Genomic DNA, 14,972 nt, shown 5'->3' with positions numbered 1-14,972 from the left:
GTGGCGGGCGGCGCGCGGCGGCTGGGGCGCGCGGCGGCGGCGGCAGCGCCATGTCGATGGAGGACCCCTTCTTCGTGGTGAAGGGGTGAGCGGCGGCCCTCGGGGGACGCCCCGCGCCGTGGCGGCTGAGGGGAAGCCGGGGAGGGGCCCGGGTGCTGGGGGAAGCTGCGCACGGCCGCCCCGCAGCCGGGGAGGCCCCGGGCGTGGGAGGGGGGGGGGAGCGGCGGTCGGGGGTCTCCGGAGGCGACCGGGGAGGGGGAAAATGGCGTCCCCGTCCCCCCACTTCTGTGGCTGAGGTGAGCGGGGTCTGGAGCGGCCCCGCTGCGGTGCCCGGCGTCGACGACCGGGCCCGGGAGGCCCCCGGGGCGAGGCGCTGTGCCGGGCAGGTGCCGGGCCGCGCCCGGGCCTCCCCGCACGAAGCGCTCCCCGCTCTGCCGGCCAAGGAAACGCGAGCTTTGGAAATGCCCCCTACCCCCGCCCGCTTCGGGTACGGGGGCGGGCGGGGAAGCGGGAGGTGCAGCTCTGCCTCGGCCGCAGGTGCGGCTGCCGGCACGGTGGGACAGCCTGGGGACAGCCTGCCCGGATGTCCCCGCGGCTGTGGGTTGGGAAATGTCGCCCTGCAGCTGGCAGAGCGGGGCTGGCTGGTTCCCGGGTGGGATCCCCGAGGGGCCAGGGCCACCGTGTCCTGGCTGGAAGATGGAGAAGAGCAAAGACCAAGCTTTAGAAGAAACTGCAGTGTGGACGGTGGCCATGAGAGGAAGCACACAGAGAGAGCCTAAACAAAGGCAAACACAAACCAAAGGTGGTCGAGGCAGGAGGAAAGAAAAATTGTAATTAATAGCGTGAAAACACCTTAGTTTCTAAAAACTACCCTGGGGCCACCTTCAGTTTCTGCTGTGAGCCAGTCTCCTACCCCGTGTCACAGTGAAACACCACTCAGGAGCAGTGGAGGCCCTCGTGGGGAAAGCCCTGTGAGCACAAGAGGTGTGGGAAGGGATGCTGGTTCACGCAGGGAAAGTGAATTGTTTTGCCAGGTTGAACTGGTGCTAAGGGGAAAAAACGTCCTGTCAAACTTTCCGGAGAGGTTCCTGTGCCATGCGGGGAAGGGCTGGGAGTAGAGAGAGGATGTGCTGCTGTTCCCAGCGTTAATTATTACCCAGCAGGTTGGGGTGGAAGGGAAGCCTAGTGGAGGCTGGCCCATGTTGGGTTCAGTTTGCTTTCCTGGAGTTCATAACTCCTCCCATCAGAGGATATCCAGCTCTGCTTTAAATTCCTGCTTGTGGGTACTTCCCCAAGTCTGTCCGGATGGAAAAAAAAAGTCCAAAACCCTTCCTAGCAAGTAGTGGAGGGAACGAAGCTCTAGATCCTCAGTGTGGGCTGCTGACTTTAGGGCACTAGATGTGGCAGACTCGGAGCCGTGGGCATGCGAGAAGAGGAAGGGACATGTGTCAAGGTGCCAAGAGACCGCAATTTAGACAGCAAAGTTGAATACTTCAGACCACAGTGTAACATAAAGAGAGCTACAGTTCTGGAACCCCTCCAGGGTGTGGGGCTCAGTTCATCTGTCCTGGTCTTCCCCCCATGATAACCTGCTTTCTTTCACTGGGGATGAACACCTGCATCTTATGTGGATGCTGTGTGCAAGCTCTCGAGCTCCTAGCGGCCACCTTTCTTACCAGCAAAGTCTGCTTTCCCCTGTGTCCCTCATCCTGGCTTCCCATGAACCTGGAGGAGTGGTTCAGGGCTCAGGACTGCAGAGCTTGTAAATATAGATACCATGACCCAAACTTACAGACCCGCTTGCCCCAAACCATCAAAGCAGCATTCAGTGCTGTCAGCAAAGCCTGCCTTCCCATGCCTTGAATGCACTCGTCTCCAAAAAGCTTAGAGCAGCAGAAAAAGCTTCTGTACCCTAAGCCAGCGTAGTAGAACTGTGTGGGTTTTTTGCGTTAAATTAAAATAAACAGTGCTGCACTCAACTGTCTGCTTGGCTGTGTTGTGGGGACAGTTCCTGTAATTCTGTGTGCCCTTGGGGTATCTCACCTAGGCAGTCAGGAGTCTTCAGAGGAGAGCTGTTGAGAGGAATGTGAAACATTAATTGCCAAAGAGCAGCCTTGTTCAGATGCTCTGCCCTGGCGTGCCTGTGTGACACTTGGCAGAAACCTCCCCTAAAGAAATAGCTTCCTTCATTAATAGGTGACCTGTAAGTTGTCGTTGCTCAGCACTTTGTGCTGCAGCATGACATGGGATTGCCTAGCAGGTAGGGCAAATCTTTATTTTACAAAATAAACTAAAAAATGTTTGAAGGAAAGGTGTTTGGGACAAAGCTGGGCTTCCCTGCTCAGCTGGACATGGGGCTGTCCCACTGTGACTGCTGCAGAACAACTGATGATAATCCCTTCACTTCTTTTTAATCACTCTGGCTGCAGGGAGGTGCAAAAAGCCGTGAACACTGCCCAGGGGCTCTTCCAGAGATGGACGGAGCTCTTGCAAGATCCCTCCATCGCCACAAGAGAAGAAATCGACTGGACCACTAATGAGCTCAGGAATAACCTGCGGAGCATCGAGTGGGACCTGGAAGACTTGGATGAAACAATTAATATCCTTTCTGTGGCCCTTTGGAGGTAGGGGCCTGTGGTTCCTAAGTTGTACTAAATAGCCAAGTACCAGTGCTTGCCAGTAGTTGCTTTTTGCAGAAATCAGGACTATTTGGGATTGAATTTTGCATTTACATCGGCTTTTCTCAAACTGCAAAGGAGAAAAGAAGGCAAATATGTTCAGCAAAAGGATTTTTCTTTTGCCTTTTTGTTTTCCTTTTGACAAGGTATATTCTAAGATGCTTTGTTCTAGAAAGCCTATTGCGTTGTATGAATTTGGATTTCTGTGTAGTCTGTCGTACTCTAGGCTGGCTTCCAGAAATACTCCTTTTCCCTTGTGTTCCTCTGAACGCTCCGGAAAGCGCTGCACAGAGAACCAAAAAAATGCAGGAGAGAAGCCTCACACTGGTGCGTGTGCTGCACAGTACGTTCCTGCCATGCTTTTTTTTCCCTCCAGTGTTTCCTACTTTGCTAATCAGATTTTGGGAAAAGGCACGGTGCAATGGAAAGCTGCTGCTTGGTAGAACCCTGATGAAGCACGCTCGGGGTTTGTGTATCTGTGTGCGTACCCAACACCGATAACGGGGACTCCTTGACTCGCTGCCTACGCATCGTTGAGGCAAACCCACGGAAATTCAACCTCGATGCAACAGAGCTGGGTATCAGGAAAGCCTTCATCACGAGCACGCGGCAGGTGGTCAGGGTAAGGAACGTGGGCATGGGGTGGGAGTGTGGTGGAAGACAGAAGGAATGATTAGGTGGTTAAAAAAGAGGAAAACTTGTGGCCATTTTCATGGTGAAGTGGAGAGCAGAGAATAAACCTGCCACCTGCTCTCTCGGCCTTCCTCCTCTTCCTCACGTGCTCCCTCCTGGGGCTGCCCAGAACGGTTTGTGAGTGCAGGTGCCCCATGGCTTACCCTCCTTTTCTGCTGCTGCCCCTTCAGGTCTTCACACCTCTCTTGTAACAGGGAGCCTGGGAACCTGTAGAAACTGGAAAGAAAGAGTAAAGACCCCGCTGCGATGCAGGGGAGGCCGGAGCCTCTCTTCAGAGTTGAAGGAAGTCGCAACTGTCCTGTGCTTTTGTCGCGCTAGTTTTCAAAAACAGGGAGTGCGCTTTGAACGCTGACGGTTAAAGCCTAGCGTTATTGACGTGGCGACTTCAACTTCCTACTGCTACAAAATAGTCCAGACAACTGCTAGATTTATTTTTAACTTGAGGAAGGTTGTTTTTATTTTTTTTTTTTAGTTTAAGCTCACCTCCTTAAGCAAAAGGAGGATTTTAACAACTTGGTAGTAATAAATAGAGAAGAAACATCTTCCCAAAGGCTTCACTGCCTGGTAACAAGCTGTTAGTTAGGAAGTTTTCTCCCTATTAATAGCTACGCTGAGCGGAGCTTAGTTTCTGCTGTCCCTCACGACTCTGATATCCCTCCTTCACAAAATGCATTGCTGTGGCTGGCAGCAAGTGTGTTCCCCTACCTGCAGTCCTGTGGTCTGGAGGTTTGCTGCGTGGGAACTGATCCTAAAACCATGCTGGCCCTGGGTGGCAGGCATGTGCTCGCCGCGTTGCTCTTGGTGTAGTCTGCTCCCCAAACAAGCAGGATCAGGCAAGCTTGCCTTGTGGTCCTCTTTTCCTGGCTGAAAACTGCTGGCTAATGGGTTTTGGAGCAGCATCTCCTACTGCTAAATGAAACTCATTAGTGACATTATGCAGCTGACTTCAGTTTCCATGGGGGAATTTGTGATGTACAGCAGCACCTACATTAGCTGGTGAGAAGTAACCAAGGGGGATCTGGTACTCTTAGGTGATATATTGCACGTCTCTGACAGTAAAACATACCTAAATGTTCTGGTGACATCAGAACTGTGCTGGTGGATCAGCCCCCGCTAGATCACATTGACTGCTTGCTAATCTGCCCTATGAAAACTAGATTATGTTGTGGTGGAGAGCCTTCTGTGGCTGGTGATCTTCTACAGGAACTTAGGAGCAAAACTTAATTGATAAAAGAGAAAACACAGGCACAGTCAGAAAGGATGGCCACAAGACAGGAAATTTATCTCATCCTATGCAATATAAAACCAGACGCAACTGGGAATGAAATGGAGGGGGTTGCAGGCTTCCAAGACCTTGAAGAGGATGACTCTTCCTTACAGTCTATCACTGAGAACATTAGTTTAACGTTATACAAATCAAAGTATTTCTGGCTGTAGTGGAGCAAAATGAGTAGTAAATAAGGAATATTTTCAAAATATCCCATTGCCGTTGATTCTAGTATTAGTAAAATGATGAACTGTGGTGAAGCTTTCTACAGTATCCTTCCAGACTCTTCAAAACTGTACACTTTCAAAGAAAATCTCCCTTCCCTCACTTCCCCTTAAAGAAGCCTTGCAGCACCCTGAAACTGCCTGTCACCTCAAATCCAACGCTGACATACTTCTTTCGTTGAACTAACAGGAAATGAAGGATCAGATGTCCAACTCCTCCATGCAAGCGCTGGCTGAAAGGAAAAACAGGCAGGTAAGAACCAGAAACAGGCATGTTAAGTGAATGTAGTGGTTATTTGGAACTTAAAGGAGTGAGGAGGATTTACCAGCTCTGGCAGCTAGTGTCTTAAGGTATGTGTTAGGTGAAACTTCCATTTTCACTTTGAGGCCCCACGTTGTAAGGTAGAGCGTATAGCGTTGCTCCGAACTGCGTAAAAGCTGTAACTACAATATATATCCTGTCTGTAGTTCATCCCCTTATAAACCGCGGTTTTGGGAAGGGGCTTGCATGCTGCAGCAAAGCTGTGTGTTTGAACTGTGTCTGTTTTGCTGACCTGAGAGTGCTGGTTCTTGCAGGCACGTTGCTGCCGCCCTCTTCCAAGTCTGTCTCTCAAAGCAATAAGTCAGCACTCGCCATCTGTCTCTGTCTTTAGATCTGGTTGTGTACAACTGTCAGCGTTGCATCATTCTGCAGAAGGGGGAATCTCCCTCCTCCTCCTCCTCGGAGGGGAACAGAATCCATGTCAGTGAATGTAATCCTGTGCTCTGCTGTATTTAGGAGCCAAGATGCTGCAATATCCTTTCACACAGCTGCCTCTCGTAATAGTTAGCCATGTAAGATGATGGAAGAAGCTCAAGGAGTCTCAGGTTGTCTGCACTTGTAATCTAAGGAATAGAAATAGATGCAGCTTGTGCCCCTCCCCAGCTGACAAGGAGGCTGTAAGGAGATCTCAGAGCTGACTTCCAGAGCTGCCTCAGTAAAAGTTGGTGTGCGTTTTGGACAATTAACTTATCTGGCTGCATCAGTCTTACTGCTTGTGGCAAAAATGACAAACTGCAACAAGCTACTGAGAAGCACAGAGCTGATTCCTGAGCTTGTTATGGGGTTAATTGACGTGCTTGGCAAACACTTGAAGAAGCAAAGTCCCTTACACCCTTGCTCAAACAAGTCTGTAGCTGTCTCTGCGTTTCGCTGCTTTCCTTTGCGTGAAGTTCCTGCTAGCTGCAGGAGGCCATATGGCCCAGCTCGCACGGCAACATCTGGTCAGGAAAACTGACTTCCCCTTGCCGTCTTCCTCTCCCTTCCCCAGCCCCTCACCTTCCCTCCAGACTGCGAAGCTTGTGCTGGGCTGGCCTGCAGTGGCTTTTCCAGCATGCCTCTGTGTCTGAGAGGCTGGCTGGTGGCGACATAACCCTCACAGGCTAAGGCTGGCAAACAGAGACCTTTCTATTGAAACTGCAGCAAAACTAGTGCACCGCATTAAATAGTCAGTAGTTGCGCTTGCCATAAACTGGGGAGAACCCGGAGTTTGCTCAGTGTCTTGAGGGCAGACAAAACCAGATGTCCATCAGCTTTCCTCACCCCTCCTTGATCCTTGGAAGGCAGATGAACCGTAGAGACTGTCTTGTTTTTAGCTTGCTGGAGCAGACTGGTCGTTGTCTTGCTGTTCTTCGCAAATACTTGTTCATCCTCCTCCCACCCATGACCAGAAGCTGCGAGACAGTCTCATTATGACTCGGCCTTGCCTCCACACTCGTGGGCAGAGCTCCCTAACCCCCTCGTAGTGCCGCAGGGTGCAACTCCTCACCTGCAGGCTACATTCATTCTCCAGCACTTGTCACTTGTGTTATACCCCTTCCGGGGACCAGCCTTACTCAGTTGGAAAGCCACATCTCTGCTGGCTTTGCACAAGCTTCTCTCTTCAGGTTGTAGAGCAGGTAGCAAGTGTAACCTTGTATGCTGGCAACTAAACAGGTAGCCTGGATCAAAGAACATGAGCATACCAGCACTGCTGTGGTTATATTTTGCAGTTTTACTGTCAGCTCAACTGGTTAAGTACTTTATCCAGACCCTCTTAAGCCCCTGTCATCAGTAGGACAGTGTTCAGTTCGAGCTGTACATCTGTTAGCACAATATATCCGGATACTTCCCAACTTACATGTTCTAGCACACAGTGCGGCCTCTTGAGCAGACCTTTGCTAGTCCTTTGTGTGGTGCAGACCTCCTGTGTACACACCAGCTGTTGGTCGTACTCCAGCTCTCCTCCTGCTGGAAAGGCATATCTGCAATATCAGGCCACAGAGACTTCCCAGGCTGGCATTTTAGCGTTGAATTGTTTTAGTTTGTGGCATCCCTCTATCTGAGTAGCAGCAGAGCAGGAGGAAAAGGATGCTGTATGCGTGTGTACAGGAGTATTGCCTCGTCTGCCTTCCCACTACGTGCTCTAGACAAGCTGTGAACAGACACAAGGGTGTTGCTAAAGGCTCTCTGCATCTGTTTAGGCACTCCTGGGAGAAAGTGGGAGTCAGAGTTGGAGCTCTGGACCTGACAAATACAGCCGCCTGGACCGGGAGCTGCAATTAGCAAATTCACACTTCATCGAGGAGCAGCAAGCTCAACAACAGGTAAGGCAGCTGGCACCATGCGGACTACATAGCTTTGCTTGCCAAACGGGTGCCAGGGGGATGAGATACGGCCTGCAAGAGCCAAAAAAAAATAATCCAGTCCTTGGCTGGTCCGGATACAGGAGCCTGACAGCCCTCCTCTTTGCTTGCAGCATATACCCGTGCATGCATTTCCCGTACAGCACAGCTTTGGATGCATCTTGGCACAAAAGTTTTAACCCTTAAGGCTCGGGTCTTCTGCTCAGTACAGAAGCAAACAACATGATCTGGAAGATGCAGTGTGCTAAGCTTTAATACTACAAGGGTTGCTGAAATCCTTGGAGGAGTAGAAACGTTGCAAACAGAAAAGAGCCCGTTTCTCTTACACAACTTCCCCTGGTTGAAAAATTAGCTGATGTTTGCTGTTGTTGTGTGCATCTTCATCAGAACAGGCTAGGAGCAGGAGCACGTGCCTGCTTCCCTTTTCCTGCCTTTGTCAACATGAGATTCGTGAGAAAGCCTGTGCGAGGGCTTTGTGAGAACGCCTGGCGAGGTGCTTCCCCGCCGCCAGGGGAATTCATCTGGAGAAGTGCCCAGGCAGCGTGCAGACCCCCGTGCAGCAGCCCACCTAAACACAGGCCTTTAAACAGGCAGCTTCTTGGAGGCGGCAAACTGCGCTAAAGCTCCTTGACCCTTGATGCCACCCCGGCTTTCAGACAAGTTTTACCTAGTGACTCTCAGAAGATAAATAGATTCAGAAGTAGGTAACTAGGGTAAATCTAATCCTTAGTGTGACTGTGCCCTGAAAATGACTTAAATCATCGGCACACCTATTCCTTTGGCACATTTGATGCCAGGCTTGCTATTTTTAGCTGTAGAAGCTGCAACAGCCTTTTACTCGCTTTAACCCCTTGTTAGCTGCAGCATGTTCCAGATTGCATTTCCCAGCCACAGCATCAGCGTGGCTCCCTGGTGCCCGCTGCTGTACCTGCTGTGGGCAGGGGTGCTCGTGGAGGTTTTGATGGCCAGCCCCCTGTGGCTTTCAAGAGTCACTTTAGCAATGGGTGCAGCAGGGAAGGGAGGGGGCATGGCTGAGCTGAGGCTGGATTTGCACGGATGACAGGAGGCTGCAGCCTGCTGTGCCATGGGGATGCCATGCCGGGGAGGCTTCCCTGCGGCTGTCACTTCTCCAGCATTTCTTAAGAATGCAGTCCTCATTCCTGGTGGCTTAGGTCTCTGCCCAGGCCCCACAGCTGATGTTGGCCAAGCAACGAGAGTCTGTCCACAGGATTGGCTGGCTCTGACCCAGCTGTGGGAGACAGCAGACCTGTAATTGCCTGTTTCCCTTCTCTTTGGCCCCAGTTGATTGTGGAGCAGCAAGATGAGCAGTTGGAGCTGGTCTCTGGCAGCATCGGGGTGCTGAAGAACATGTCCCAGCGCATTGGCGGAGAGCTGGAGGAGCAAGCAGTGTAAGTGTGAGACACAGTGCCGAAAGCACAGTGTGGGGCTGGCTGCAGCACAGCTGGAGGTCCTCACACCCATATCTCTGCCCCTGTTAGGGCCTTTGAATTTACTAGTCCCTTAGGCAGCCTCTCCTAGCCAGCCTTTGATTTTAGGCAGTGAAAAGCATTTCTTACTGCAGCCTGCAAGGATCCAACCACAGTCCTGTTCATTTGAGAGCCTGGACCTAGGGCAGGCTTAGCCGCCAGCTTACCTTTCCTTCTCTCTCCTTTTTACACGCTCCCGCTAAGGCCCACAGTTAGCTCCTTGGCTTCAGGCAGCCAGCAGAACCGAACAGATGAGGGAGGGAGATGCTGTGTAAAGGGGATGCTGGGCACTTTCCCACTCCATAGGATTTTGTGCTGCCCCTGGATAACTGCTTGACCCGGGAGTTCTCAGCTCCGCCTTGCTGCTCTGAAACAGGCAGCACAGAGCTGCTATTCATAGTTAAAGCTAAAAATAACCCTCACCCATGCAAAGGGTTAAAGGGTAGCTCACAAATTTGCATCTGTCATTTACATATAAATTAGATTTCTTTCTCAGTTCTTGTCCTTTGCAAACAAGTGCATAAAGTTTCCAGTAACGCAGGCTAACAGCTACCACTTCCAGAGAGGTTTGAAAGGTTTATTCCTAAAAACCCTCCTTGTTTGGCTGAGAGGAGTGTGGAGAGCTATGTCCCTTGTGAAGTAATGTCATCTTTGATGGAGAGGAGGAACTTCAAACCTACCTCCTGTATGAAGTCTTGCAGCATGAGAGTCTTCTGCTCTCATAGAACCAGATCAGTGTGGTGTGTCCGTTTCCAGATCACCACATGCTTGCTAGACGGTAGCAGATAACTACTGCAATGAGGTTTTTACAACTCTTTCTTTTTCCCCACTGAATGAAGGTTTAACAAGTGCCCTAGAACTCCAAATGAAGGAAGCTGTCCTCTTAAACTTAGTAAGCTTCAAAGTCCCGCTGTCTGGAGATGATTGGATTGGTACCTTGATTCTGGATGTGCTCGTTTCTCTTCAAATGGGTTCTTGACATTGACAAAGCACAGCTTCAGGAAGGCTTTCACATTCATTAGAGTCACTGTGTGGAGGAATTAGAGGAGTAACTTCCATTCAGAGCTTAAAAGGCACCTTAAAAGCAATTGCAAATCTCATTCCTGCTTGATACATGACTGGAACAAGATTTTAGCTTCAACTGCAAGCCCTGAACAAGAAAAGAGGTTTAAAGTCCAAGCTGGCATCTAGATCTATCTAACCAGTCACTGCTAATCACAGATTATAAGTGAGACTTTCCTCTTAGAAGGAGGAAAACCCCTACTCCTCACCTTGCAGGGGTGCGTAGAGCTCATCCATGAACACACAGTGGGGACCAGTCCAACAAGAGTCCCCACTTTCTACCAAAGGAGAGCTGCTGCTTCAGCAGGTTTTTTCCCCGCCTTAGGTGTTTTCAGCAGGCCAGGCCGCGTTCATTTTCCCTGCCAGTATGTGATGGGCTGATCACGTCAGTGTTTTGATCAGTGTGTGTGAGCGCGCTGAGAAATCCCAAAAAGATGCGTCACTTGCTGACGAGTGCCGTGTTTCTCTGCCCCCAGGATGCTGGACGACTTCTCCCATGAGTTAGACAGCACTCAGTCGCGGCTTGATAACGTCATGAAGAAGCTCGCCAAAGTGTCTCACATGACGAGTGGTAGGTCTTGGGAAGTGGGATCCAGTCCTGGAAAGGGAGAGACAGGCCCTCGGCTATTCAGGCTGGGACGCTACGTGCTCCCACCCACCGACAGCCATCCCAAGCCTGAGCAGAGGGGACGAAGCAGCTCTCGGTGCTTGAAAGAGGGGGAAGATTTCCAAGCCCTGCAGCTGCTCCTGCCCAGACACTGCTCTGCAGCCTGTCCTTTGCTTTTGTTTTATTTACAGATGCCTTTCTATTTATGCTGCTACTGCCGTGGTGGGAAAATCCCCCTCTAGGTGATAGGAGGGGAAGCTCTGCAGCCTCCTGCTCTGCTGCAGTTTCCCAGGCTGCCTGTGGAACAAAAGCTTTCAAGGTGCCATAAAACACTCACCAATGAGTGTGGCTTCCCCCCACGCCAAATGCTTGCCTGCGACAAGCCCCTTTCCAAATCCCACCTGCCCTTGAGCTGCTGGTGCCTGCCAGCCCGCAGGCCTGTTGTCGGTCAGATATATCTCTCAGCTGGCGGAAGAAAGAGGCGATTTCTGCACCGAGGGGGAGGCTGAACCCACGAGAAAAGTCCTTATAAGGCTGTGCCTTGAAGCTGGTGGGCTGGCGGGGTGCCGCGGGCAGAGCAAACAGGAAGCCCGGCGTGCCTGCCGGGAAGTCCCCCGCCGCCGGCTCGCCTCTCTGAGTGCTGGCAGTGCGCCCAGCAGTCCCCTCCTCCGTCACCCCTCTCCCATGGGTGCTTGAGTAGCTCGTGAAGGCAGCAGCAAGTCAGGAGGAGAAGTGTTCCTGCTCAGAAGGATTAGGCTGGCGGGGGGATTTATGAGGTTGTGGAAATACAGCCCTAGAGAGACCATTTGTAGTGCTGAGAGTGCTTTTGGGGTCACCAGTAGCCCAGTGGCAGCGCAAACACTGTCAAGCCTTGCGTATCTCCCCTTTCCTCTGGGAAAAACGCGTCGGTCATTGCAGTGCGCTTCTGAGAGTTGTGAAAGAGCATTTCTGCTGTCCCTGGCATCCCACGTGCTGGGGCTGACCAGGAGGGCTCTTCCTGGGGTAGCTGCTTGTGCCCGGGAGTTGTGGGCCGCCTGTAGCCGTGGCCATGGACGGATAGCAGCTCTCAGAGGCGATGCAGCATTGAGCTTCTGCAGAGCATGCACAGGCCCGGTGAGATGTAAAGATGTCCAGGGGAAACCTCATTCCTGGCAGAGCTCTTTTTTGGGCAGCTTTCACCACATCGCTTGTTGTTCCTCTAGCAAACAGGTTATTCCACGAATGAGCAGCAACCCAGAGCAGCTCTCTGCTTGTTCCTCCCGACTGCTTTTGAACCAGCTTATCGAATGTGTTTGAATTTGGTTGGGGAAAAGCCTCAAAATTCCCACAGCTGTCCCCCAAACCAGATGTATCCTGGAGGAGAAATGCTGTCACCCTGTGGGCTGCAGCGGGGCATGCTGCCAAAGGAGCTGCTGCTTTGGCCTTTTATGGCTTCTTTAAGCTTAAATTGGGCTCCTAGCAGTACACAGCGAAGAAAAGCTCTCCCCCGATTTTCCTTCCCTGTGAAAGCAGGAAGACTGATGCTTCCTTTTCCTTCCAGATCGACGGCAGTGGTGTGCAATTATCATCCTCTTCGTCATCTTGCTGGTGGTGCTCATCCTGTTTTTTGTCCTGTGATGGACTGAACTTCTTCGGACGCCCCCTCCCCGCCCCCTCACCCCCGTAGCACGGGGAAACGAAACTCTCACCGTTTCCGTCCGCCCACAGAGATCCCAGGCAAGAAAACCCGCACTCAGCTCTCACCATTCTCCTCTGAGGATCACGGCTTGGCTCCGCCGGCGTCTCACCTGGCCCGGGGAGAGGTGGTGGAGGACTGGAGCTGCCTCCTCCCCCGGCATGGTGCAATCTGGACCTGGGCTCCAGGTCTGGACCTAGGCAGCTGGAGGGGGACTTGACCCCTGCGCTTCCACCCGGTGCAGGTAGGAGCCGGTTGCAGCAGTCCTGAGCTGCCTGCGGTCGGATGCGGACACAGAGCAGTGAGCCCTGGGGAGGACGGGACTGGTGGGGTGGTGGTGGGGGGGAGGAAATTAGTTAATTCACTGAGCATTACAAACCGCATTGCCAGCCTAAAGCATTACCGGGAGGAGCGGTGGCGTGAAACCCCACGCTGCCTTCCTCCCACGGCCGCCGACTTGCCGCCCAGACACCCCGGTGAGGCTGCAGCAGAGTGTTCACATCCACCGCCCCTCGGCAGGAGCTTACGCGCAGGTGAGCCGTAGGGTGTAGTGTCCTGCCGTCAGCCGGCCAGGCACAGTCAAGAACCCCAGAGCTTTAAACTCGGGTTGATGCGCGCTGAAAGCTGGCAAACAACCGTTATCCAGAGAGTGAGTTTCTTAAAGCTTTTAAAATTGCCTCCCTCGTTATACAAGCCTCTAAAGCTCATTGACTGATGCTTTCTCTGCCCTTGTATAACTGAGTAACTGCTTCTGTTTAACAGCTGCTTCCCTTTGGCAAGTGATTTGTCAGGTCTAAAATAACTTATTTTTTTTAAGGAAAAAAAAAAAACAAAACAAAGCTTGTAAAGATTTTTTTGATGACCGTTCGAGCCACATTCTCTCTCTAGGTGCACAACACGCATTAGCAGAGGAATGGGGGCTCAATTATGTATTTTAAGTGCATATAAACTTGTAAATAGGATGTCTTAATTTTTCCCAACTGCTATTTTTTAGACACTTCTGTTGTAAGCAACCAAAAGGCAGGCGATTCAAAGATAGGTCGTGTTTCTGTATTACTGCCCAACCCTTTTGTTACCTTTGAGTTGTTTGTCACTTGAGTTGTCTCAGCAGTGTCGGATTAGCCTAGTTGTCTCCCTCGGACAGTGAATTAGGAGGGAGCCAGGTGGTCGATACCAAAATGTGGTGAAGAAAGCTCACCCTGGCAGTATTACTGGGGGAGAAATGCAGATGGGGGTTTCGTGCTGCAAACACCGATGGCAGGATGTGGGGTGGCTTCTTCGGGAAAGCAAACCCGATTTCTTACTAAAGCCTGCTCCCACATTTAAGTTGCAAACACCAAAGGACTCGGGACAGGCTGGCTTATGCCTCCCATCTGGGTCTCAGATGGGGCTGGGGGAGGAAATTAATTGGTGCTGACTCTAAGACTTCTGCTAAAATAGCAAATCGTGCCCCCCCGCCGCCCCCCAAAAATCGTCCTCCCCAAGTGGGAAGCTCGCCACCAGACAGCTTTACCTCTGGGATGCTTATCCCAGACCGAACGCTCCTCCCCACTGGGTCTGTGGCTTCCTTCAAGCGGCTTTGTGACCCCCCCGCAGGCGCCGGGTGCTGACAGCCGGCTGCACCGTGCCTTCTGCAGCCGGGCGCCGGACGGAGGGGCGAGATCAAGCTCCCTGCCATGCCTGGGCGGGTGCTCCCGTCGTTAACGCACACGTGCCCTTAGCGCTAATTATTTCAGCAGTTGCTCTTTATCCTTGCGGAGCACCTCATTTCTGTTGGTTACGCTGTAAGAAATAAGCAGTGTCCCCTTTCCAGGGCTGGCTATCACGGTGTCCATGCGGCTCCTTGGGCTTAATACCTCTCTGAGAGCAGGTTTCCTGGGAGTGCGAGTCCGACCGGGGAGCGGGGCTTGCCGTTGCCTGGTATTTGCCCACCTCCGATCCCTGCATTATTTTCGGCATGGTTGTGCATCCTCCGGGAATGACTCCTGGCGCTCCGTGTGGGACCGCTCCTTCATTAGTCCGGCATACTGCCGGAGGGTGGCCCAGCTGCTGGTATCACCGCAAGCCACCAGACTGTCTTCAGTCCCTTTTCCTGTGTACAGTTGCTTTTTCTGTTGTTGGTGGTGCCCCCTCCCTTTAACATTAAATAAATGCATTGCTGCTGCCCAGCGTGGCACAGCAGAGATCACCGGGCGTTCTCGCCGTGACCCTTGCTCGGGGACAAGGTGGGGGGGCGGGGGGGGGGGTGTCTGCTGGCGCTGGGTAGCAGGAAAAGCTCCCACTGGTATCTGCCTGGCATCACCCTCCTGGCTTGTAAGGCATAAGCGACAACTGCGGTTTCTGGGGTCCCCTCTGCGCCGCAGGCAGCTGTTGCCCAGATGTGGGGGCACTGTTGCGGCTGGCGGGAGGGAGCCATATCCCCCCCCTACCCCAGTGCAAGCGCCTCCTCCGCTTGCCGGAGAGGTTTGTCCCTGTGCCGCCGCTCCTGGCGCCACAGCATCAGTTTCCCCTTCCATGGCAGGGAAAAAAAAAAAAAAAAAAAAAAAAAAAAAAAGACTGCCCCAGCAGCAAGAGTGCAGACCCCTCTGTCATTAGCGATGGCTACTCGCAGGTGC

At 52.2% G+C, this 14,972-nt stretch overlaps 1 protein-coding gene across 1 annotated transcript; it reads left to right on the top strand.

Moving 5' to 3' along the window:
• STX6 (syntaxin 6) lies at nucleotides 1-14,545 on the top strand. Its single transcript, XM_054210531.1, has 8 exons — nucleotides 1-85; nucleotides 2,430-2,599; nucleotides 3,206-3,300; nucleotides 5,053-5,115; nucleotides 7,365-7,487; nucleotides 8,829-8,935; nucleotides 10,552-10,646; nucleotides 12,223-14,545. Exons 1-8 carry the CDS (start codon nucleotides 51-53, stop codon nucleotides 12,297-12,299), a joined length of 765 nt encoding a protein of 254 aa, XP_054066506.1. The 5' UTR covers nucleotides 1-50; the 3' UTR covers nucleotides 12,300-14,545.
• The last annotated feature ends 427 nt before the right edge of the window (nucleotides 14,546-14,972 follow it).

This window comes from Rissa tridactyla, chromosome 8, assembly GCF_028500815.1.
Source record: "Rissa tridactyla isolate bRisTri1 chromosome 8, bRisTri1.patW.cur.20221130, whole genome shotgun sequence".
Taxonomy (NCBI): domain Eukaryota; kingdom Metazoa; phylum Chordata; class Aves; order Charadriiformes; family Laridae; genus Rissa; species Rissa tridactyla.
The sequence above is the reverse complement of the archived record's forward strand: the minus strand, read 5'-3'. Positions and strand labels throughout refer to the sequence as shown.

What these genes read in the sequence shown, in the direction of transcription:
- STX6 (XM_054210531.1), top strand. Translation starts at nt 51, where the DNA reads ATGTCGATGGAGGACCCCTTCTTCGTGGTGAAGGG. An exon ending in CTGAAAGGAAAAACAGGCAG is followed by an intron (nt 5,116 to 7,364) that starts GTAAGAACCAGA and finishes GCATCTGTTTAG; the next exon opens with GCACTCCTGGGAGAAAGTGG. An exon ending in GAGCTGGAGGAGCAAGCAGT is followed by an intron (nt 8,936 to 10,551) that starts GTAAGTGTGAGA and finishes CTCTGCCCCCAG; the next exon opens with GATGCTGGACGACTTCTCCC.